General features: G+C 47.2%; 2 protein-coding genes across 4 annotated transcripts; both read right to left on the bottom strand.

The window, feature by feature from the left end:
- Positions 1-395: 395 nt before the first annotated feature.
- On the bottom strand, positions 396-16,987 carry mphosph9 (M-phase phosphoprotein 9). 2 transcript variants are annotated; one of them, XM_086187871.1, is made up of 24 exons: positions 16,874-16,987; positions 14,746-15,017; positions 13,974-14,121; positions 12,314-12,403; positions 11,731-12,242; positions 11,501-11,651; positions 11,301-11,379; positions 10,865-10,968; positions 10,435-10,551; positions 9,875-10,353; positions 8,883-9,032; positions 8,487-8,574; positions 8,125-8,340; positions 7,695-7,742; positions 7,390-7,454; positions 6,234-6,335; positions 5,745-5,969; positions 5,501-5,664; positions 4,400-4,627; positions 4,120-4,240; positions 3,704-3,795; positions 2,912-3,078; positions 2,169-2,237; positions 396-1,266 (listed from the first exon to the last, which is right to left on the bottom strand). In XM_086187871.1, the coding sequence occupies exons 2-24, from the start codon at positions 14,979-14,981 to the stop codon at positions 1,165-1,167; spliced, it is 3,753 nt and encodes a 1,250-aa protein (XP_086043997.1). In that variant the 5' UTR covers positions 14,982-15,017; positions 16,874-16,987; the 3' UTR covers positions 396-1,164. The 2 variants fall into 2 exon arrangements, with proteins under 2 accessions (XP_086043997.1, XP_086043998.1); XM_086187872.1 differs by having other exon boundaries at positions 11,501-11,648.
- A 2,010-nt stretch (positions 16,988-18,997) lies between these two features.
- cdk2ap1 (cyclin dependent kinase 2 associated protein 1) lies at positions 18,998-22,325 on the bottom strand. 2 transcript variants are annotated; one of them, XM_086186914.1, is made up of 4 exons: positions 22,164-22,325; positions 20,221-20,321; positions 19,288-19,414; positions 18,998-19,202 (listed from the first exon to the last, which is right to left on the bottom strand). In XM_086186914.1, the coding sequence occupies exons 1-4, from the start codon at positions 22,183-22,185 to the stop codon at positions 19,135-19,137; spliced, it is 318 nt and encodes a 105-aa protein (XP_086043040.1). In that variant the 5' UTR covers positions 22,186-22,325; the 3' UTR covers positions 18,998-19,134. The 2 variants fall into 2 exon arrangements, with proteins under 2 accessions (XP_086043040.1, XP_086043039.1); XM_086186913.1 differs by lacking the exon at positions 22,164-22,325 and adding an exon at positions 21,581-21,930.
- Positions 22,326-22,386: the final 61 nt, after the last annotated feature.

Genomic DNA, 22,386 nt, shown 5'->3' with positions numbered 1-22,386 from the left:
CAGTCAAAATATACAATTATATGATTTATTGTATCCGTTCTGATCTTTCCTGTTGCAGGTTTAGCTTTTTTAAAACATGAAAACAGACAAACAATAGTGATCTAATAATTCCTTTCAAATGACTGCACTATCAGCAAATAAAGAAACTAATAGAAAATAAATAATCCTGACCAGTGCAGATACGACTAAACATTAGTGGAGCTTGGAGGAGGTGGTTTTTTTTCAGGTTTCTTCTTTGTTTCTGTTTATTCAAATGAATTCTGGTCTTGTTGTAATATTTGGTATCGTTGCAGAAAATGTAGCTGCTCTTCTCAACCTTCTTCTCCGCTTCTGAATTCTCCATCTATGAAATTCACACCACAAAACATTCAGGACAGACGAGTCGAAGTTGCAGTTCTCAAAAAAGCTTCATTTATTGTGCAACAACAATATTATAGTTCCAGTGGAGATCAGGCAGAGGAACTGCATGGCGAGAAAAAGTCGCGACGTTTCCTCGCTCGAGGTGAAACAGCCGCTGAAGATCCGACACCGTGACAGAGAGAATGTAGAAGTGTGCTGGTTTGGATTTACAAGTGGTTCTGATGTCCCGGGAACTTCCCGTCCTCCGTTTGAATGTAAAGAAAAGAAGGTGACGAGGAAACGACGAGAAAAAAAAGGCAGTTTGATTCAAGTAAACACATATTTCCTTCAAGTTCGATTATTTGGCCCAAAAAAACATACAAAAGAAAAAAAAATCATGTAAAATGTACCCAAACTTTTAAGAAAACATTCAATAAATAGATCTGATGTGCCGTCGAATGGAAAATACATTTCCAACGGCGCAAGAACGGCGGTGGTGCGTGGATGAAGGTGGTGCTGATGGCTCGTGTGTTCGCTGGAACGTTACAAATGTACACCTGAATATGGCCAGCGAGACGACTCATGTCATTTTCTGAGGCTAAAAAAGTAAACGACTTTACAAATCTGTGTCTTACTAAAAATATACTCCAAAAATTGCAATATCTGTCAGACATATCAAAAATATCCCCGAGTCATAAGTAGTACGTATAAAAAGATGCGGTGGGGTTGCTGTACAGACGAGCTTCTGGCACAGGAAACCAGTGAAGGACAATCAGTGCTGACAGGAAGTTGTAGCGTCGACATGAAGCTAAAGGACAGACGATGCTAAATGTTAGCAGAGGAGCGGAGGACGTGGAACCTCTTCAGCGTCATACGGATGGATCCCAGCTCGCGATTCAGTCGCTCCAGGCGTTTCTCTAAGGCCTCCTAGGGAGGAAACACAAGCACAACCTCGGTAATTAAACGTCGAACTGATTCGGTGTTTAGATTTGTTACGTTTTGTTCGACATTCATGGTGCAGGTTTCTCAGATAAAGGAAGCGGTGGGAAAGCCTTCAGTGTGGGAACCTAGAGATGAGACATGGGGATCAGGAGTCACTTCCATAGCTCGTACTTCTCTCGCTCTCTCTCTCTCTCTCGCACGCACAATTCAAATAGATTGTTTTGGAAACATTTCAATTTGAAGCACAAGGTGGCGCTGCTGGAGAGGTTTCAGGCAACAACTCAATGAAACTTCTAAATCTAGATCAAGTCATGGTCTGGTTCATTAAATGCTAACTAAGAACCACAGGGACACCCATGCTAGCAGCAGAGCTCTGAACCAAATGCTAACTGTTAGCTAGAGTAATGTTTGTTATGTTTAGCATGTTAGTTAAGCGCAGTAGCATGTTAATGTGTACCGGACAACATCCAACAAGGGGTACGTCATCAGGAAGTACAGGACACCGCCACCACCGCTGCTGCAATGTACTTCCTGCAGCCTGCATGTCTATAGCTCCGCCTCAACATGCACCTCCCTCAAATGCATCACACAACCAGCACCTCCTCCTCCTCCTCCTCTGACGCTAGAGCTACTCTGCTCAGTGCTAGCGGTGCTCAAGCTCCTGAAACTCCTCAGCCAGTTGCTCCGCTTCACCCTCTACCGCGGGAAGGCAATGACGACATTTCACAGATGCTTGGGGTACAAGTGTGGGCTCCATGGAGCCCCAAACACAACGTTAACGATCAGGTTTGAGGAAAGCTACTTCAGGGAAAGATGCAAACAGTGACTCACCCAAAACTGCTAACCAACAACAAACACAGCATCAGTGTGTGAGAGGTTGATCTTACCTCATCTAACCTGGTCTGCATGCTCACACGAGCGCCTGATCCTGGCATCCGGCTCAGCGCCGCCTCGACCTGCTCATCACACACACACACACACACACACACACACACACACACACACACACACACACACACCATTTAAATAATTATACTGATGAGTTCTGAAGCACCTGACAGAATGAAAGCGCTGATTAACAGGCGGATGTCCCGACAGTTAAAGGACGGATGGGAGAGCGCCGACTCGGCCGGCTTGTCACTTAGATATCCATTAAAATTTAAGGGCTTTTTATGGCGTTCTGAGAATATTTTGAAGGCCCACAGAAACCCTGACGCGTGGCAGTTCACATGGTTGGTAGATAAAAGTCAGCACCCTGGTTGATGAGGGGAAACAATGTATGTCCTTCAATGGTTGTGGTTCCACTTAATCGTTAAGTGATTTTTTTTTTTAAGGGTAAAGTGTTTCTCCTAACAGGTTATAGTATAAAAGGGTTACGTGATGCCACCAGGAGATGGCGGTATAGACAAATGTTAAGCGTTTGTCACAAACAACAAGTATTGGCCACGTTGCTGCTGCGCAGGGACGAAAGCAAACTTAAGGAATCTCCACGGAGACGATGGCAGAGTTAGTGAGCTGCGCCATAACAGAGACGCCAGCGTTCACTCTCATTTCTCGTGAACTTCACCATTTCACTACCTGTAACCCGAAGGTCTGCACCTCCATGGGAACCCGATGGCTCCAAACCCACCTGCAGTTTCTCCTGCGTCAGCTCGTCAAACAGCTTCTCGGCTTCAGCCAGCGAATGCACTTTGTTGGGGAAAACCTCGGAGGAGTCGTGCAGGTCGGTGCCAGCAGCACAGCCCAGCTGGGGGTCTCCGTCAGGTGGGTTGACGCTGCCAGAGGACTGCTGAGGGTCTGCAGGGAGACGCAGAATCTCGTGGGTTCCTTCTTAAAAGCGGCCGTTGCGTTAAAGGAGACTTAACATGCTGAGGCTCTGTTGGTGTTCTGGGACGCCACCAGAGAGCAGTCATAGATAGATGAACACGTATTTAATTGAAGCCTCATTCACACACAGGTCCTGGTAAATTACTGGGAAAGCCCTGCAGGCGCCACTGGGACTTACACTCGCCACACACACTGCTCCAGAACGTTCCTGTCTTGTACCTGTTCACACACATGCGGTGATGGCGGTAGTGGGCGGAGCAAGACATCCTGTGGTGGGTGGTAACGGGCCTCTCCCTGGAATCTTCCTGCTTTCATTCACACCACAGCGTTCCCAGGACATTCCCTGTAATGCTACTCGGTCTCTAGGGGGTGTGGGATTGCCAGAGCAGACCCCCCCCCCCCCCCCAAAAAAAAACAAAAACAAAAAAACCCAATCCTGGCTCACATTCACACATAATTCCTTTCAGAGAAAATACAGGAACATTTCTGGGAAAGGCTGTGTGTGAAAGAGGCTTCATACTGGCTCTTCCAGGCTATCCTCCCACCACAACCCTGCCAGGGCCTCAGAATCAGGTCTGAAACAGTGAGAAGTTACCGTCTCCTCCATCTGCTGACATGAACTGGAGTCTCTTCCTGGGCGACCCACTGTGGAAGGAGTGACGCCTCTGGTCCACCTGTCCATCAAACCTGCCGCCAGCACACAGTGTGATTGACTGAGTCACTCATTCTGAACTGAGTTGCATTGTCATTTCTTCTGGGATTCACACTTCAGTTTCTGCTGAGTCATATTTCTGCTCATAGACACTGAGCAGTGTTGTCTGGTTGACATACAGGTCAAAGGTCGCCCATTGCTAAGACGCTGTCTAATTTTGAAGTTGTTTTTTTATTACAATCCCCTCTAATAAACCCTTCAGAATATTTTCTACTGTCTCATTGCTGAACCTGACTTTTCTCTCCTGTCCCATCCCTACTGAGTGCTCAGCGAAGGGATCTGATGAGGTTGCCTCTCACCTTTTGTGCAGGTGTTCTTCTCTGGGCATCATGTGACCAAACGCAGTGGAGTAGTTCTCAGTGGGGCAGCGTTTGGGGCTGGACTTGGCAGACAGGGGCACCAGTAATGTGTCTCTCTTTGCTGGGAAGAGGAGGAGGATAAACTATTGATCAAAACATGCACAGTTCATTCAAACCTTCATGCTCACATTCTGGTGACCTTCTGAAGACTCTCTCCGAACTGAGCTCACACCCACTTCTGAGAGAGGAGTGCCTGGGTACAGGTATGATATCAACATACTGGGAGTGGCTGGTATGTTCCGGTGGGCCGGGGGAGGCAGGGAGGAGGATCGGTAGCCCTCCGGAGACAAACTCCTCTGAGCTCTCAGGAGAGCTGCAGCTCTTCCCGCCCCCATGCAATTTTTAGCTCCGCCCACAACTCCTCCAGGTTTAGCCGCATCTCTGCCAGCCTCAATCGTCTCTTTGTGCCGCAGCTCCACGAATCCCACCGTGGTCCTCTGGCTGCCCCCTGCAGAGACGACACACCGACAGTGAAGCTGAGTCTAATTCAGGATTCAGGAAAACAAGAATAAACTGATTTCTTTGGCAACTTCAGAGACGCATCTTTTGAGTTCCTCGTCTTCTCTGAATTGTTATCCATGTTCTCGCTCTTCTCCTGTTCAGGGTGGAGGGGTGGAGCCTATCCCAGCAGCCTTCCCCCTGGACAGGTCACCAGTCCATGGCAGGGCCAACACATAGAGACAGACAACCATTGGCTCTTCCAGCCACGCCTACGGTCAATTTAGAGTCTGGATTAACCTGGTCCCTCTTGATGTCTTTGGACTGTGGAGGAAGCTGGAGTACCAGAGAGAAGCCAGCAGGAACAGGGAGAACATGGAGACTCACCCAGAAAGACCCCGTGCTCCAGCCGGGGCTCCACCCACAACCTTCTTGCTGGGGGGCCACAGGGAGGACCACTGCTCCACCGTGCCACCCCCTTCTCTGAATTATCGTCATATCTACAATAATTACTTCACATAACTATAATAACGACATCTCCTCTCCCGGAGTTTAAGTGAACAAAGGTTTTTTTTATGCTGTTCAAGTCTATTTTATCTCTGACACTTTTTCCCTCTAAAATGAAACTAGAATAAGAACAATCGTATGAAATGATAAAGAAATTTCAGCTTCATATGAATTCCAACCAACAAGTCAGAGCCCTTTGTTCTTGTCCTGGTGTCACAGTTTCCTCCCTGCTGAAGGAGGAACTGCAACTTCCTTCAAAAACACATCAAATCTACCAGAACGCAGTGTCAGCAGGAACAATGGTGTACTGTTGTACTGCTGTTCATGTGCTGAGTAACAGGGAAGAGGACGGTCCTGACGTGGGTGCTGCTCTTACATGGCGCCCGGCTCTCTGTGGCTCTGGTCTCCTCCAGTTCTATCAGGGCCCTCATCATCGGCGTCAGGATGCATGACCCCTCCCTCCAAGTGGCATCCTGCTGGCGAATGCTGGGCTCTTGGCGTCTGACCTGAGCCTGCTGACTCTCCGGGGGAGACGCACACCTGTAGAAGCAGATCTCAGTAAATCACTTCAAATATGAGCAGACTGCAGTGCAGCCAAGACCATCAGACATGAAACAGACCTCCAGCTGCCGGCAGCTGAGGCGGCGTCCACACAGCTGCCAGCTCCTGAAGCCTGGTCGATTAACTGACAGGGAGACGTCCTGCTGATACTCGATTGATTAGTAAAGAAGGGAGATTTTCTGCCACTGTGGTCAGATGCGGCACACGAGGACTTCCTGCGGGTGACGTCCGGCTCTGGCGTGCGTTTGCTGGGTGACAGCAGCAGGTCGGGATGGTGGTAAAGACTGTGGACATGTTAACAGAATGTTCAAGGAAGTTCCAGTGTAAGATGCTCTTATACTGAGTGAGACACTCACGTTAGCAAGTGTCAACAGGCTGCAACGAGCATACAGGGTTGTTTTTCAGTGTTTGATAGAAATGGAATAAAAGAAGCGCCTGTGTGCGTTGTAAGTTCACGCCCACGTGAACGGGACACAATTGTTGGCATGAATATGAAATGTGGCAGCCAAAAGCGGGACATGATTTATTCTCAGTATTTAAGGGCTTACCCAGCTCCAGAAGGCTGCGTGTTGCTGTGGGGAGCGTAGCGGACCCGGGCCTGGTTCTCATGCTCCAGCTGCTTCACCTGGGACTCCAGTTTGGAGACGACTCTGAGGAGAGAGAGGAACGGCACGCGAGCGCAAGATCCGTGTTACTGCTGTCACTTACTGTGATCGACACTGAGATGACAAACTCACGTCCATCCTGTAGCACCACAGTACATCTGCCAGCAGCTAAAGCATAGAACTCAGTGTTCCATATTAAACAGAGTCCCTGCAGGTTTCAACAGCTTTATTTTTTCCAGACTTTTTAAAGACACAAACTAGATGAGGTTTCAGACTTTTTTAACAACCTGCAAGAGCCCTGCTACAGCGTCTCGGCCTCTTGGCTCATAATCGTTGCCTCTACAAAGAGAAATATGACTTAAAACTCACCTCCAAGCAAACTAACAGTCTCTCTGCCGCTAAGATGCTGCTCCCTGGTGTCAGTTTCATCTGCTGCAGGTTTGCACGCTCACTACGTGACTCCACTTGGCGGCGGTGGCCGTGCTCTTGCATATCTTACAATATTTGACACATTCTGATGGTTTAACATCTATTTAGTGTTCTGGCTATTAGGGTGATAGAATCCCTGGAAAGATCCGCGCGTCACTAATTTACGTGTCTTTTCTGGGCAGGTTCTCAGCTTTAGTGCAGTTCTCCTATGTAGCATAAATGTTAGAAATTAAGAAAATGTGAATCCATATTTCTCATTTGCTCTGAGGATTCTCTGACATGCTCAGTGTATTTGATGAATGAACTACTTTACTCGCATCATGTTGAAGCTACTTCTTTCCTTCTTCTCTCTAAACGAGGCACTTAAAGTCCATTATCTTTAGTTACATTGGCTGCCTGCCCTCCAGGTTCTTAGTTCCAGCTCTCCAAAGACAAAGATATTGATGTTTTGTAAACTCTGGTTCACCGTCTGTTCATGAATACACTGAAACGACTTCATCAACAGTCCATCGATAGACCTTTACTGGTGCCAATTTACAGGCAGAGCTGAACTGTGTGGTGTCAGCCAGCGAGCAGGTATCAGAGCTGCAGACGCACAAACATTCTCACACAGAATCAACAACGGCAGGACTTGAATTCTCACTGTTTAATCTAGAAATAATCCACTCACCTCTTCAATTCAGATATCTGATCATCGGCATCTAAAAGCTTGTTCTCTGTTGACACCATGTTGTTCTGTAGGAACAAGAAATGGCTTCAAATTAAATGAGGTAGCAGCAACCAGTTCAGGCTGAGCAGACGACACGCGCGCAGGCCGCAATGAGGACTCAAGTTCAGCAGAAGCACAGACGTTAGCGGCTATTAGCCGTTTTTCCTACCAGTGGAAAAAGGGCTTTAATGACTAGTAATAAAGTACATCATTCTTCTTCATTCCAAGAAACCAGGTCAAGAAAAAAACCTCTTTAATATCATTACCTTCAATCGCTCGTGCTCCTTCACCAGAGAGTCGTATTCTCCAAGTAGCTGAGGACACAAAACAGCAGGACCTCAGCGCACTGTTGGAAACCTTTACACACACCCCAGATTAAACAAATGCACCATGAATTAAACAAAAGGAAATGAATATTTTCATTGATCATAGATCATGTTGCTTGTAAACAAACACTAAGCAGCTAGCCGGTGACGACAGAGTAGCCTGAGCAGTTCAGGAGCCGGTTTCCTGCCAAAGTTAAAGGATGCTATCACGTCAGCTATCGGCTCACTAAAATTAGTTGCCAGGAGGCTGAATAGGGAAGCTGCATGGCACGATGACCGTCCACGAAGCACAGATCTGAGTAGATGGTTGTGTTCTGTAGACTTACTGCAGTAAACACGCTTCATAACAACCAAACCCAACCAGACTCACGTCCTGCAGCATCTTGTACTCTCTCTCCCTCCTGGCCTCCCTCTCGTCGGCATCCCTGCAGGCTTTCTGTGCCGCCTCCTCCAGCTGACGCACACGAGTCTTCAAGCGTGCAGCCAAGGCGTCCTTCTCTTTTCCCAAGCGTTTGCTGTCTTCAAGTCGCTGCTGCAAGGTCTTGATGGTGGCGCCCGCTACAGCGTACCGCTCAGGCCACTCAGCCTAACAATGACATGTCACGTAGAACAGAAGGGACGGGATTATTAATAATTCACCACTTGCATCAATACATGCTAAGTTTAGGCAAATCACTGTTTGTGAACAACAAGTTGTCCAAAAAAAAGAAAGAAAGAAAGAAAGAGGAATACCAGTTTTTTCTCCAGGGAGCTGTTTGTTGCCTCTAGTTCTTGAATACGCTTGGTGGCTTCAGCCAGAGCTTCCTCCAGATGCTTGCATCTGTAGACAACCACGAATCACAACAGCAGAGTGACAAAGATGAACAAACTGGACTCAAACAAAGGTGCCGTGTAACACTGTTACACTATGTTCCTTTGAAATCAAAAGAGAGCGATTACCTCAGGTCTAAAAACAGTTTCTTACTTGAATTGGCCGGTTTTCTGCTTTAATTTCAACACTCTTCACATACAGACCTTCTGTAAATGTACCGTTTTAATTTACTGACAGCTTTGTTGTTGTATTTTAAGATATGACAGATATTTACACATGAATAAAATCACTACATTTTTAAAAGTACTGTTAAGCACCTCTCCGTGAGCGCCTGGTTGCTCTTCTCCAAATCCTGCGGCAGATCACCGAGTCTCAACTTGTCTCGCAGGGTTTGAATCTCAGACTCATAATAAGCTTTCAAATCAGCCACATGGCGAGAGTGCTTCTCCCTCAGGTTCTGCCTCAGTCTGAGCGGGAAGGAAGGAGAAAAGCAAGATTAACTGAAACTCTTTACAGAGGTAGAGATATTAACTTGATACCCTAACAGGTTGGTGTGTGAGCAGAGACAGTCAATAAATATGTCAATGCTGTATCGCAGTAACAGGTGAGCGCAAAGAGCTCTGATATTTAAAAGGAAGACACCAACTTTTTGGGAAAGTCTCCCCAGAGCCAGACTAGAAGACAGAGACCCTCCTCTAGAGCGCTGAGACCCAGGCTAGTTAGCTTAGCACAAAGTCTGGTAGTGAGTAGGAAGTGTTAGCATCAGCTAGCTCAGGTCCAGGCTAGTTAGCTTAGCACAAAGTCTGGTAGTGGGTGGGAAGTGTTAGCATCAGCTAGCTCAGGTCCAGGATGCTGGTGTGTCCAGCAGGGACCCTCCTCCTCCTCCTCATCATCAGTAGCAGCAGTCGCTCTTCTAGTCCTCAACAAACCTTTGGTTCTGTTGACCCAAGTTCCAGTGGAGCTTTGGAGGTGCTGCGTCAAATCACTGCTCCCAGTCAGGAAAGTAGTTCCGGCTACGTGTCTGATTCTACCACTATAACGTCTCCTCATGTTAAACTGGTATTCATCACCAAGGTTACACTCAACCCTCCTGATATTAATGCAGGAAAGACTGTTTTAGAGAAAAGTTGGTTTAATGATTGCTTCCCACCCACCACCATTGATTGTGCTAAGCTAACTAGCGTGGAACTCAGCTCCCTAATGCAGCACAGAAGAGAGAAGGGTCTCTTTTTAAGTGTCTGACTTGTCGGCAGGTTTCTTTAAACTGCAAATTAGCAGCATCTCTATAAATACCACAACCTTTACTCACAGCGAAAGAACAACAGGATCTTCTAAAGATGAAGCTCTCTCCATGTGAGGACCACCTGGCAGCCCCAGAGTCGCACCGGAGGCTGAACAAGGCTTCAGAGTGCTGGTGTGGGTGTGACTGCCCTCCTCCTCGCTGGCAAAGGGGGTGCTGGCTCTGTCCTGCTGGCTGACAGTGTGGGAGCAGGGCTGGGTCTTCTCCTGGGAGGTAGTCGAGACTGCCTGGGGCGCAATCCCCCACAAGCTGGGCACTTTTGAGGGGAAAGGTCCCGTAGCTGAAAGACTGGAGGCATCTGAGATCCAGTCTGTATCTGCAGGGATTGCAATGCCCTCCACCAAGCTGTCAGGGGTTACAGGGGGTCCCAACTGCGGGTGGAGTTGAGGCTGAGTGGCAAATGAGGGGCTGCTGAAGTGGGAAGGAGAGGTGAAACCGGAGGTATGATCCGATTGCCGCATGTTCACTGCTGGGTCCAAGCTCAATACCTGAAACACAACAAGGGAGCGTTCAGCTTAGGGGCTCAGCAGAGGACTGGACCAATCCTTGGTGTGAGCCATGAGACATACCTGCGGCGACAAAGGGCTGGAGGACACAGAGCCCTCCCAGTCTGAGCGTTTGCAGTCTGTTTTTTGCTTGTTCTGGTAGATCTCTCGGAGAGACAGTCGAGGCTCCTGAGATGGAGTCTGTGAGGGGACACACAACGATTCTCAGTCTTTTAGGTCATATGTTCAGAAGTGTTCAATCAGTAACAACTGGACTTGTTGATGAGTCTGAAGACCAACAGAACTCCACATCAAGCACACTGGAACACAAAGAATCAGCAGTCAATCTCCATCTACAGCACAGTAGACACTGCCCTTAGAAACCATGGGGGCTCATTCATGAAATGTTCTGCTGCACAAATTTGCTTCTTAGCCCTCGATTAAGTCTGACAGACAGGAAGTAAGGCCTAGTCTCTTGATCAGAGACAGACACAGGTGAAGAAGTGTAACTCACAAGACTCATGGATGCCTCTTGCAGAAGGAGGTAAGCGCCACTATCGAAGCTGTCCGGCAGAGGGTGGTACAGTTCATTCTCGTTAAGACGCCAATACGTCAAGCCTGCGACACGGAGAGGAACAAAGTGCACTACTGTGTTCTGTTCAGATCCAGAGCCTTAACTCGACTTTAGTTCAGACACTGAACCAAAGACCCGCTGACTTGGAGAGGCGGGAATGGGATGTTTGACAATGCTGATGTATTTCTGAGGTTTTAGGACTCATTACTGCATTACCGCTCCATTGACGCCATACAACAGTGCCATCTTGATGTCACTTGTAGTATTGAGACAGTGCTTCATCTTAAATAAAAAACTGCTATCATCCTGCATTATTTGATCCCTCAGTGATTTAGTTACACTGGCTTGTTGGTCTGTGTTGTATCTGAAGAAGTACCTGATGCCTCAGACATCAGACTGTCACTCCTCCTCAGGGGGAAAGTGCTGGCCGACAGTCCAGCCGGTCGATGCTGTAACTGGGTAAAGATGAATGGATTAGACACGGCAGCAGTCATGTGATCAGAACAAACGCTTCACTACGGATGCAGTATGATCCTATTTCTGTTCCCGAACTTGTACCCATGCATCTGGGTGTACCTGGTCCTGGGACTCTGTGCCATCCTGGGGGGTCGGTCTATGGGACTCTCTCTGCAGCTCTTGGCACTCGGGTGCTTGGAGTGAAGTTGCCTTGCTCTTCTTGGGCCTGAGTTTCTGTCTCTGGGCCCAGGAGGTCAAATGCTGGCTGCTGCTGCAGATATGAAATGTCAGGATAAGTAGAAAGATTAAATTTAATATCGCTTAAATCTGTTGTGGTTAGTGAGACTCACCCAGAGGTTCTCTGCTGGTAGATCGATTGGTTCCGTTCCTCCATTCTAAGAGTCCGCTTGTTGAGAACATCCTGCTGACATGTAGTCACAGCTGTGTCTTCTTGGAAATTAGGGGACCATTGGTTCTTCTCCCCCACTTGTCCACCATCCTCATCCTCCCCAGGAGACCCTGCAGGCTCCAGGCCCGGCTCCCAGGCAGACAGAGTCCCGTAGCCACTGCTGAGCACGGTGGTCGCTCGTTCCTCCGCCTGGTTGGCAACCTCTAACCTCTGGAGTGGAGGTGAGGGCGAGCTAAAGGGGGAGAGGGCAGGGGCGGCCAGGCTGTCATTGTCACTGGCCACAGTTCTGGGGACTTTGGGGATGAGGGTACTGGAGATGAGGGGGAAAATAAAGTCCTTTGTGTCTGTGGTGGTCTTGATCGTCTGGGTTGGAGAGAACTCGCTATGTGGCTGGACCTGACTGGCCTGGCGGTTCTGGAGCTGAACCAGGGCTTTTATTTCATCTTGAATCAACTGAGGGAAAACACATTCTTTATTGTCACTCTACAAATCACTTGAAAGGACATGATGAAACGGACGCTTACCTGTATTTGGCACTGGTATTGTTCTTGTTGTGCAAGTATTTGCTCTTGGTATTGCTTCTCCACCAGCTGAAACAGATGCAACCATCGGCCCTGTCACAGGAAAACAGCAGTCTTAGTGTCATGTATCAGCATACAGATGCTAAATCCTACCTGAGGGAATCAGCTTCTTCTGGTCCTCTAACCTGATCGCGGAACCGTGTTCATCTTTTACTTCTAAGAAGCCAGATTACAGCAGAAAGACTGCCAAAGGGGCAATTTAGAAGCACCTGGACAAGCTACTGCCTCCAGAGGTGATCGTGAGCGACTCCAGCACTACAGATTTCTTTATACTTGAAGTTCTCTCAGGAGCAGCAGCTCAGACCAGCCTCCCTGTGGAGGAGAAGTTTTGGCTGCGTGTATCAGCGATCTGATTCCCTCCATCACCGAGCAAAGCTTGAGACAACAGGTGAGCGATGGGGTGTAAATCCAATGCTGACTTGACAGTTTTGCCCTCTAGCTCATGCTAAAGAAGTTAGCATTTCCTTGTCTGTTATAATGGAAGTGAATCTGCAACTTCCTGGTAAAACTCTTGATTTGAAGTGTGGAATATGACGCGCACCTCCTTGGAAATGTAAACGTGCGTCACATCAACGCAGACTGAGACATTTCTATCACTTCCTCACCATCTATTGCTCTGGTCTGAGGTTGTTTTCGCATTTTCTTTATTTCAGTAAATCAAACTCTTGATCAGCTTTTTTTAAAAATTTACCTTTAGCTTTAACTCCTAAAACTGTCTACCTCGTTTCAGCCGCCACTCAATACACGAGGAGACAAGATACAGCAGCACAGAAGCCCTGGCGGTGATGCAGTCAGACCACCATAAAAGTATAAATGCATATCTATGGCATAAGTCACATGAGCAGGTTAAGGAAATGACCTCATGCACAACTATAAATCAAGCTCAACACTGATCTTGCCCTCCACCCCCCCCTCCTCCAAGTGCAGTTAACATTCATCAATTTATGCTTGAAAAAAAGCAAAGCTGGAACCAACGTGCAGCTTGATATTCCACCTGGATGCCTTTGAGCGGTACACCTCCACGGGCTATGAACCATTCAAAACAAGCCGGCAGCAACCACCCGTAGAAACAAACACTGAAACTGAAATAAATAAAGTTTACCATATTAATCTTGTTGTTTTATCTAGTTTCTTGGCACTATTCATAAACTGAGCGTACTTTTATGTCCCACGCCAACTACATGAGTGCATGCGTGTATTTGAACAATCAGCTCTACACCACTGTGACGTGATTAAACTCCCGGCAGAGAGGATGAAGTGAAATACAGAGGAACAGAGATTCTCAAGCGATATTTTCCAGAGAAGAACATGTTCCTAAAGGTACGAGAACTAAACTGCCTCCGGTCCTCTGCAGGCAGGTGTCTTTATGATGAGGAGCATCTCAGCTGTCTGATCCCTGCACGTCACATCCTGTGTCTGAAAAGATCAGCTGGGGATGTCGGGCTCTGTCAGGTGTGATCAACACAAAAACAAATAAAAGCCTGGCTTCCTGAGTGAGACTGCCAGCTGCACAAGAGGAACTGCCACAGCAGCTAACTCAAACAAAGTCATCAGCACATTCTGCAACAACGACTGTCTTTCTGGCTCTGCAACACTTCCTTACCTCACAATCCTTCCAGATCTCAGGGTCCGTCTCTCCACTGCTCTGGATCTCCTGCACCAGAGCCCTCAGGGTCTCCAGGGAGCTCGGGTTGATGAATGGGAGGTTCTTCCCTTGTTCAAAGGCTTCATCTGTGCTTAGACACAGACTCCTGCAGTAATATTACATCACTTACTGTAGCGAAGCATTGTTGAGCAGCAGATTAGGACAAAGTGGCCCAGCATTCTGACTCCACACTAACAGGGGTCCTGTTTGAGGGGCCCCAGTAACTGGGTTTGCTGCTGGAATCATGATCACAACAAGAGCACCACCAGTCTTACAGTGTGTGTGTAGCTAGAAACAGTTCAAGGGGCCACATCTCAAATATGAACTGATGTTTTTAGTTCACCATGGTGGTAATGCTACTGCTACTGGTAGTAATGCTACTGCTACTGGTAGTAATGCTACTGCTACTGGTAGTAATGCGACTGCTACTGGTGGTAATGCTACTGCTACTGGTGGTAATGTACTGGTGGTAATGCTACTGCTACTGGTGGTAATGTCTACTGCTACTGGTGGTAATGTACTGGTGGTAATGCTACTGCTACTGGTGGTAATGTCTACTGCTACTGGTGGTAATGTACTGGTGGTAAAGCTACTGCTACTGGTGGTAAAGCTACTGCTACTGGTGGTAATGCTACTGCTACTGGTGGTAATGCTACTGCTACTGCTGGTAATGTCTACTGCTACTGCTGGTAATGCTACTGCTACGGTTTAGTGCTGTCAGTTACTGCACCTGATCTTGTTGCATGCTGGTGTGATGCCCATGGTCCTGCTCTCCACTGTGCCTCCAGTGGTTTGGGAGACAGAGTGTCTCTCCTCGGAGACGGCCAGCCCCGACACTGACGTCCCCTCAGAGGACACCAGAGAGGTCTCACTCTCCTTACCCCCATCCCCATCAGCACTGGCATGGCAATGGCTTAGAGCCCCCGAGCTGGACACATCCTCAGAGATACTGTCATCTGTGGACATGTTTATGGGCCCATACGAAGGGGGTCAGTCTGACAGCTAGACACCAAGAGAGGAGAGAGCAGAGAGAGGAGGACTGAGAAGAGGAAGAAGACGACTTCATGTGAAGAATCTGTTGCAGCGACATGTACTTGTCTGTTACACAGCTCTTGTAACTGAGCATGAACACGATTCATCAGCCACATTTCTAATCTGAGACCAACATTCAAAGATTGTAAAAGCATAAACACCAAACACAAACCTGCAGTTACGTGACGGAATCAACTTTGATACTTTTAACATCAATAATTCTGTGTCCCCAGCCTACGATTCATCCTGAGATCACCTGACCCAATCAAACACCAGTTAGCAGGTCCCACCTGGTTCTCAAGCTACCTAATATTTAGCTTATATATTCTAAAACTTTCATCTGCAATTTTGTAATCAAGCGCCTGATAAAAAAAAAAAAGGAAATATGGACCCAAAATATGCAGCTGAACATGACTTGGAAGTTACTGTGATATTTTCTGAGATAATTCAAGTACCGTGAAAATCTCATACTAATGCAATCCTAATTGGGAGTTCCAAGCAACAGGCATTACCTATAGATATCAGAGTAACAGCTCACTAAATCCTTCTAAAAGAAACCTCAGCTCTCCTCCCATCGCTGGAGTTCTACTGCATCACAGTATCTTGGTACGACTCCTGACCTCCCGCGTACTGGAGCTGCACAGCTCCAGCTGTAATATTCAATCCTAATTTCTGCTTGATTACATGTATCATATACTGTAGTTTCAGTTAAACTTTGATTACTTGTGCAGCCCCAACGTGAGTAAACAGCACTTGTTCACATACGTAGAGAACAAAAATGCAGCTCAATCCTTTCGCCTTCTCATGCAGATGCTTCCTTAATTATTGAACTTTATTTTCAAATGACTTTATACATTTACTTCCATGCGCACGTCAAGTAAACAGGTTTGTGTACGGACAGCGTTGATGTCAGTAAATTTCAAGTATTGGCCAAAGCAGCTGTAATATATCTGCCAATCAGATGTTAGCGACCATAAAATATCTAATATTGTGCATCCCTAATAGTCCGTAGTAAGAAGTATGTCAAATGATGAAACCATCATTTTTCATGAAAATAATCAAGAAAACTTTACTGACTCTGGACTGAGTTTCCTGCACTCAGCTTGACACTCACTCACCCCTGCAGCACGTCACAAACGCTGCACGTCATCGTTATTAGTAGTATTCCTGTGGTTGCTGTCACATCCATCCTTGCCAACATTAATTATGACATTCTGTGTCGGTTTTTAATTCAACGGTGTGTCTATGTGAACGAGAAACAAACGGTGCAAATGCAGCCTTGATTGTAAAACAGCTGTGTAGGAGCTCCACAGACCACCACGACCATCATCATCAGCAGCAGCATCATCATCATCATCATCATCATCGTACTTTAAATCCAGCACCGACTCCTCCGGCTAGGACCCCTGTGTCATGAACAGTGTGTGTGAGCTGCTCTGTCCTGGCCACGTCTGTTTAAACCGCTAACTAACTAACTAACTAACTAACTAACTAGCACCAGCAGGTAGCATCCTCCGAGCAGCGGCGGAGAGGAGAGGAGAGGAGACAGCACCAGCCGCAGTGGCCGCGTTAGCACCAGTATGCTGCGAACATCAGGGTCCCGGCTGGGTCGGGTCCAAGTTACCTCACTAACACGCTAACTACCGCTGTTTGGTTAGCTAGCTAAGTTTAGCTAAGTTCCTTCATCGCAGGTTTATACATGAATTATAGCGTTAGCAACCCGGACAGTGCGGGTGGAACTACACTGCACATTTGCGGAACAAACACGGTTTAAAGCGGGAAAATGTGTCGCAGATAAATGTAACAGCGGATAAGAGTTCACCTACCCGTTGACATGTAACGTCATGTCATCCATATTTCTCTGCTAACAGACTAGCTGGTCGCTGGTTACTGGTTGGCTGCTGCATTGCTGTAAAGCTAACAGCCTGCATCGCCATTGGTCAACAGCTTTGATTGAAAATGGAGAGCCGTGATTGGTTAGCGCTTTCACTCCGAGTTTCCATTGGCTACCTCACGGAAAAAGGCGTGGACATGGGGCGTGACGAAACAAGCTAACGACCACACTGCAGCAGCAGGCTAGCGACACACTGCAATAATTTGTTCACACGTTTTGTTGCTAATTTCAAATTTATACAGTTATTTTTACTGGTTTGGGATATTAAATCAAAAGTTTATAATGACACTTATAAATCGAGGGGCAATGTTAGCTATGTGACTACGTTTACCGCATGGAAATACTTTATTATTCTACATTATGTATCTATGCAGTGGGTTTAATTTTTTCCATATTAAATTTAAAATAAGATGATTAATACTTCACGACGTTGCATAAACTGATCCAGAGCAGAATATTAACTGAAATCACATGTCAAATTATTGATGTTTTATTTTTAAAAAGTGGGTAAAATGTAAACAACAGTTTAAAAATACGCAACTACAAGCTAATGACTAAATTTCTTCAATTTAATAAATGTGTATTTGGGATTTTCACCTTTACCTGGATTTGTTGAGTCGGTTTTGGCCCTAAAATATGGAGAATCGTGCCTTACTTGACTTCTCCTGTGTGGCTGTTGCACCTACTAAACTACAACATACAAATCTATCAACTCCTGTTGAGGGTGGAGGGGGTGGAGCCTATCCCAGCAGCCTTCCCCCTGGACAGGTCACCAGTCCATGGCAGGGCCAACACATAGAGACAGACAACCATTGTCTCTCCCAGCCACGCCTACGGTCAATTTAGAGTCTGGATTAACCTGGTCCCCTCTTGATGTCTTTGGACTGTGGAGGAAGCTGGAGTACCAGAGAGAACCCAGCAGGAACAGGGAGAACATGCAGACTCACCCAGAAAGACCCCGTGCTCTAGCCGGGGCTCCACCCACAGCTTTCTTGCTGGGGGGCCACAGTGAGGACCACTGCTCCACCGGGCCGGTCTAACATACAAATTAAACAACATAAAACCAGAACAGTTTATCAAAACAACCAGAGCCTAAGAAGAGACAACAACAAGATACAAGTGAAAAGAAGTGGAAAGCAGAAAAATATCTGAAGGAATAAAGCATGGAGGGATGTAGAACTATGATACCGACACTAGAGGGCCATTCTTACCATCACTGCACCGCCTGAGGAACAAGAACAGTTCTGTACTCACAGTTTTGAAGAACGTTCCCTCTGAAGTGCAACATTAATCTTGGAAGAAGCCAGAAATGCAGCTTTGGACTAACAGACGGAGTGAAAGTGCAGGATGAACCCTCTCAGCCGCTCAGGTGTGCGCTGGTACTGCTTTTTTTTTTTAGTGTGATCAATAAAAGTATAAATATTTGTCACCGGGATTCAAAAAACACAGGGCCGATTTGGATCAAATCCAGCGGCGCCACGCAGGATTTGCTGCGTCTCCAGCGGCGAGGGAGTTGCGTGTTTTCCTCTCATTGGTGCCTCAGGAGACTCCTCAGAAGCTCTGTGGACACTCGGGAATGTCAGCAACATTCGGAGTCAGATTGAACAGAAAAACTGACCACGGTCACTTCAAACACAATTAATGACAATGACGACTGTATTGAAAATACAATTTATTACACTGAGTAATAAATACATACAAAGATGCAAGTAACAGCATTTTCCTTTTTTTTTTTTTTTATTTATACCAAAACCAACCTGAACATGAATGAACGGAGGCACACCTCTCTCGCTCTCTCCCTCGTCTTATTAGAGTCTGGAAAACAGACTGAATGCTATCAAAAGGACCTCTCCTCCATCTACGCCTGTACAAGCCATGCAGTGTCTACTCGTACCTCACGACCCGCTCGCATGCAGTAATCAACGTCTTTAAATATGAATTAAGATCCCAAAAAAGTGGGGCATAGAAACACACAACGTCCTCCCATCTGAATTTGAATGATCCACATCTGATTTCAGCGACCCCCCAGTCTGTAATTACACCCTCCCACCCTCCCACAGCTGCTTTCTCATCCTTTGTTCATTTACTTTCCTCTCAAAGGAAATGCCATGCAAGTTTATTAAATTTTTTTTTTGTTTTTTTTTGTCATGAGACGAACACTGTTAGTTCTTCTTGCGCTGGAGGAATGTGCAGCTAGGAGCGGGCGTTCCTCTCCGTCTCAGCCAGGCATTCGCGCACCAGACCTCTGGCGTGGATGATCCCTGGGAGGAAGCACCACAAACGCATCAAAACTGCTCAGCGGGGTACAAGTATGCGGTTTGCTCTCGATTCCGTGGATCAAAGTACCTCGTTTCAGTCTCTCCATTGCACTCTTGCTTCCAGCGTACGTGGGCCGGATCTCCTTGCCCAGCTCCTCGATGATGGCCAGCAGCTCTGCATATTTGTTCTGAGGCACTTGGCTGCCGGTAGAGCCCTGAGAGAGAGAGAGAGAGAGAGAGAGAGAGAGAGAGAGAGAGAGAGAGAGAGAGAGAGAGACAGACAGACAGACAGACAGACAGACAGAGACTACATCAGCCAGGAGTCACACAGGTGTTGTGGTTTGTGGGTTTTTCTTGTCTGAGAGGAGCTCTACAGCAGAGGAGTGACATTCACACGTGTCTGCTAGCGGACGCGAGGAGCAGCAGTCCTGTGATTGGACGGCACGATCATAACGACAACCTTAACGTCGATGACCACATCCGTGTCATCACCTCCCTCTCTCCTGGGCCTCTACAGGTCACCGTCACCAGGCGAACTCAAGCGTCTGCAGCCGATGTTCTTGTTGAGGGAACCAAGACCTCGACTGGGAGGGAGGCGGATCAGGACTCGCATGTTAGCAAGAGAGCCGCAGCTCTAGACCCGAGACCCCAACCCACTTCCTTCTGGAACTGAACACTGAATCTTGAGCTGTTTTTGTTTTTTTCTTCCATTTTGCAGTTTACACCCCCAATGTCTTTCGACTGATGTCTTGGTTTGTGTGGTTGTTGATCAATTATGCAGAATTTTGTATTATTTTTTTGCCAGGAAAAACACAAATGAGTGAGAACACACAGTTAAACAAGGAAGGAAGAACGACGACAAACGGCTCCTTCAGGGAGGTCTGAACAAGGACGGACCAGAACCTCTGGACCTGCAGACGGAGACGTGAACTGACTGAACCCAACATTCAGAACCATACAAATCAGAGTCAAAACTTATTACAGTTAATTAACTGAAAACCAATCAGGTGTCCGTGGTTACCTGTGAGAATCCCAGCGACGGCGGTCCGTAGTCACTCAGCAGGGGCCTGTAGGACTGCAACGTGGCCAGATTGGCTGCTGAGGGAGACTGGAGGTTCCCAACTGTCCACACATCACCGGGCAGGTTATTATTTCATTCTTTCATTCTTACAAAGTGTCACAAAGTCAATCTACCAAACCCAAAACCTCCCGATCTGCGGTGTAAAAACACACGAGAGCTGCTCATAGATACTGAAGAAGCTGGGATTTAGAAACGCTGAGCACTAAAAATCATCCAGATGCACTCAGCTGTGCTGCAACATACGTGACCTTTCTATTGTAACACTCCTCCCCTTCAGCGCCGCTCTCGTCCCAGTTAAGAACTGACATCTCAGCAGGCGCAATCAGCCAAGTGCGTGGATGTAGATAAATCAAAAAGTGGAATAAAAAAATAAAAATGAACTAATTAAGTACTTGCTGCCATGAGAAATTAAAAAATACTCCAAACAGCTGTCTGCTCGGGGACCATTCACGAGCTCCGTTATCAGCTTTTTGTGGCTCTTTGTTCTTTTAAAGCAAGCCTTCAGATCTCAACTGCTTATTTTTTAAAAAAAAAACATCTTTTTATAAAAAAAACCCCCAAACAAACCAGTGTTATTTACCAACTTTGGCTTGAAAACAATTATTTCTCTTCTAACAAAAGACAAAAACATTCTGCCAAAAATGCTTCAGCGTTGAACGTGAGCGGTGGCCTCCTCTCATCATGAGCCGTCCTCAACCTTGCCTGATGAGTGGAGGAAGATCTAAATTTATAAAACACTTCTTTTTGTCCTCCTTTTTCTTTTCTTTTTTAAATATAGACGCCCCCCCCCCCCCCCCACCCCCACCCCCCAGGTGTAACAAGGTGAAACCAGCGTTGAAACCTGCTTGTAATGCGCGACCTCCACCGCCAGGTGTCCTCGAAGAGTCACAAAAGCATTGCGAGGCAGATCAATCAGCAGCTCCGACCGGGGAGCATCATGGAGGAAACGGAACAAGGCTGGCTCAAGAAGACATAAGTGATACATTTTTGTCACCGTGTAACGGCACCCACCCGGCGGGACCAGGACCCCGGACGACGGCTAACCACCCTCACGGAACCGCCGCTTTCTCCTCCCTCATCTTTACCGCCTTTGTCGGGCGAGCTTTATCACGGATGGCGCTCTTTTACATTAGTAATAATGGCGGATATGAATTAGCCTAGCTCCCAGGATCTGACCCTATATATATAACTGGACAAAAACTACAGACACGGTCTTTCTCCAGGTATTCTCCGAGACCCCGAATTTAACCGTCGATCTAGCGGGCGCATACTTTGATTTACCCCGTCGTTTTCTCCTTACCCTGGTTCCCCGAAGTTCCCGGAATGTGCTGGTGGACATTGGGTTTATAAGACATTCCCAAAGACATTGTAAATTAAAGAAATAAAAATGACCCGAAATTCAGTGAAGCGTCTGTCTCTCACTTTTTGTTTACAACAGCGGCACCGGCAAATATGGCCGTCACTTTATATTGACACCCACTAAAGCTCCCCGACGCCGCACACTTCCATTGCGGCTCGGCGAGGGGAAAAAACGGTGGAAAAAAGCCTGATTTCCACGCCGGAGCGGCGACATCCACACACGGCTCGGCCGGGTTTAGACGCCGCTCGCCGCGGTTTCTGACACGTTTGGAGGCGCGTTGGCGGAGGAAGTTGAGCTGCACTTGGAGAGGATTTGAGGGAGGAAAGCAGAGTTGGAGGAGTTTAGAACCTGGCGAGAGGCGGTTTGGAGCGTTTTCACGCCACAGTCGAGTCACACGCCCGCATCACAACACAATCACCAACTTTACGCAGGTTTATTTAAATTTAATTTAAAATGCACTCTTAATGAAAAAAAAATTTTTTTGTTTGTTTCAGTAAAGAAACTTTTAGCAGGAGGTGAATACCTGTCTGCGAGGGCGCATCCATCGCTTCTTCCACTGATAAATTCAGCTTTTACACGAACGTCTCAGCGTCCCCCTCTCCGCCTGCTCGTCCTCCTCTCATCGGGGAGATGGTCGGGGGGCTTTTATACCCCTCCCGGTCCCTCTTGGCCACATGGCCGGACACTAGGAGAGGGTTTGACCCCATCCTGACCCTTGACCTGGACCCCACGGAAGCAGGGGGGTG

This window comes from Aulostomus chinensis, chromosome 19, assembly GCF_037954235.1.
Source record: "Aulostomus chinensis isolate RoL2024-O1b breed Wild chromosome 19, RoL_Achi_v1.0, whole genome shotgun sequence".
NCBI lineage: Eukaryota > Metazoa > Chordata > Actinopteri > Syngnathiformes > Aulostomidae > Aulostomus > Aulostomus chinensis.
This window is presented reverse-complemented; position numbering and strand designations above follow the sequence as displayed.

What these genes read in the sequence shown, in the direction of transcription:
- mphosph9 (XM_086187871.1), bottom strand. Translation starts at nt 14,981, where the DNA reads ATGTCCACAGATGACAGTATCTCTGAGGATGTGTCCAGCTCGGGGGCT. An exon ending in GCACAGAGTCCCAGGACCAG is followed by an intron (nt 11,380 to 11,500) that starts GTACACCCAGAT and finishes ATCTTTACCCAG; the next exon opens with TTACAGCATCGACCGGCTGG. An exon ending in AACCAGGCGCTCACGGAGAG is followed by an intron (nt 8,575 to 8,882) that starts GTGCTTAACAGT and finishes GGTTGTCTACAG; the next exon opens with ATGCAAGCATCTGGAGGAAG.
- cdk2ap1 (XM_086186913.1), bottom strand. Translation starts at nt 21,647, where the DNA reads ATGTCTTTGGGAATGTCTTATAAACCCAATGTCCACCAGCACATTCCG. An exon ending in GGGAACTTCGGGGAACCAGG is followed by an intron (nt 20,322 to 21,580) that starts GTAAGGAGAAAA and finishes ATGTGTGGACAG; the next exon opens with TTGGGAACCTCCAGTCTCCC. An exon ending in CGTCGCTGGGATTCTCACAG is followed by an intron (nt 19,415 to 20,220) that starts GTAACCACGGAC and finishes TCTCTCTCTCAG; the next exon opens with GGCTCTACCGGCAGCCAAGT.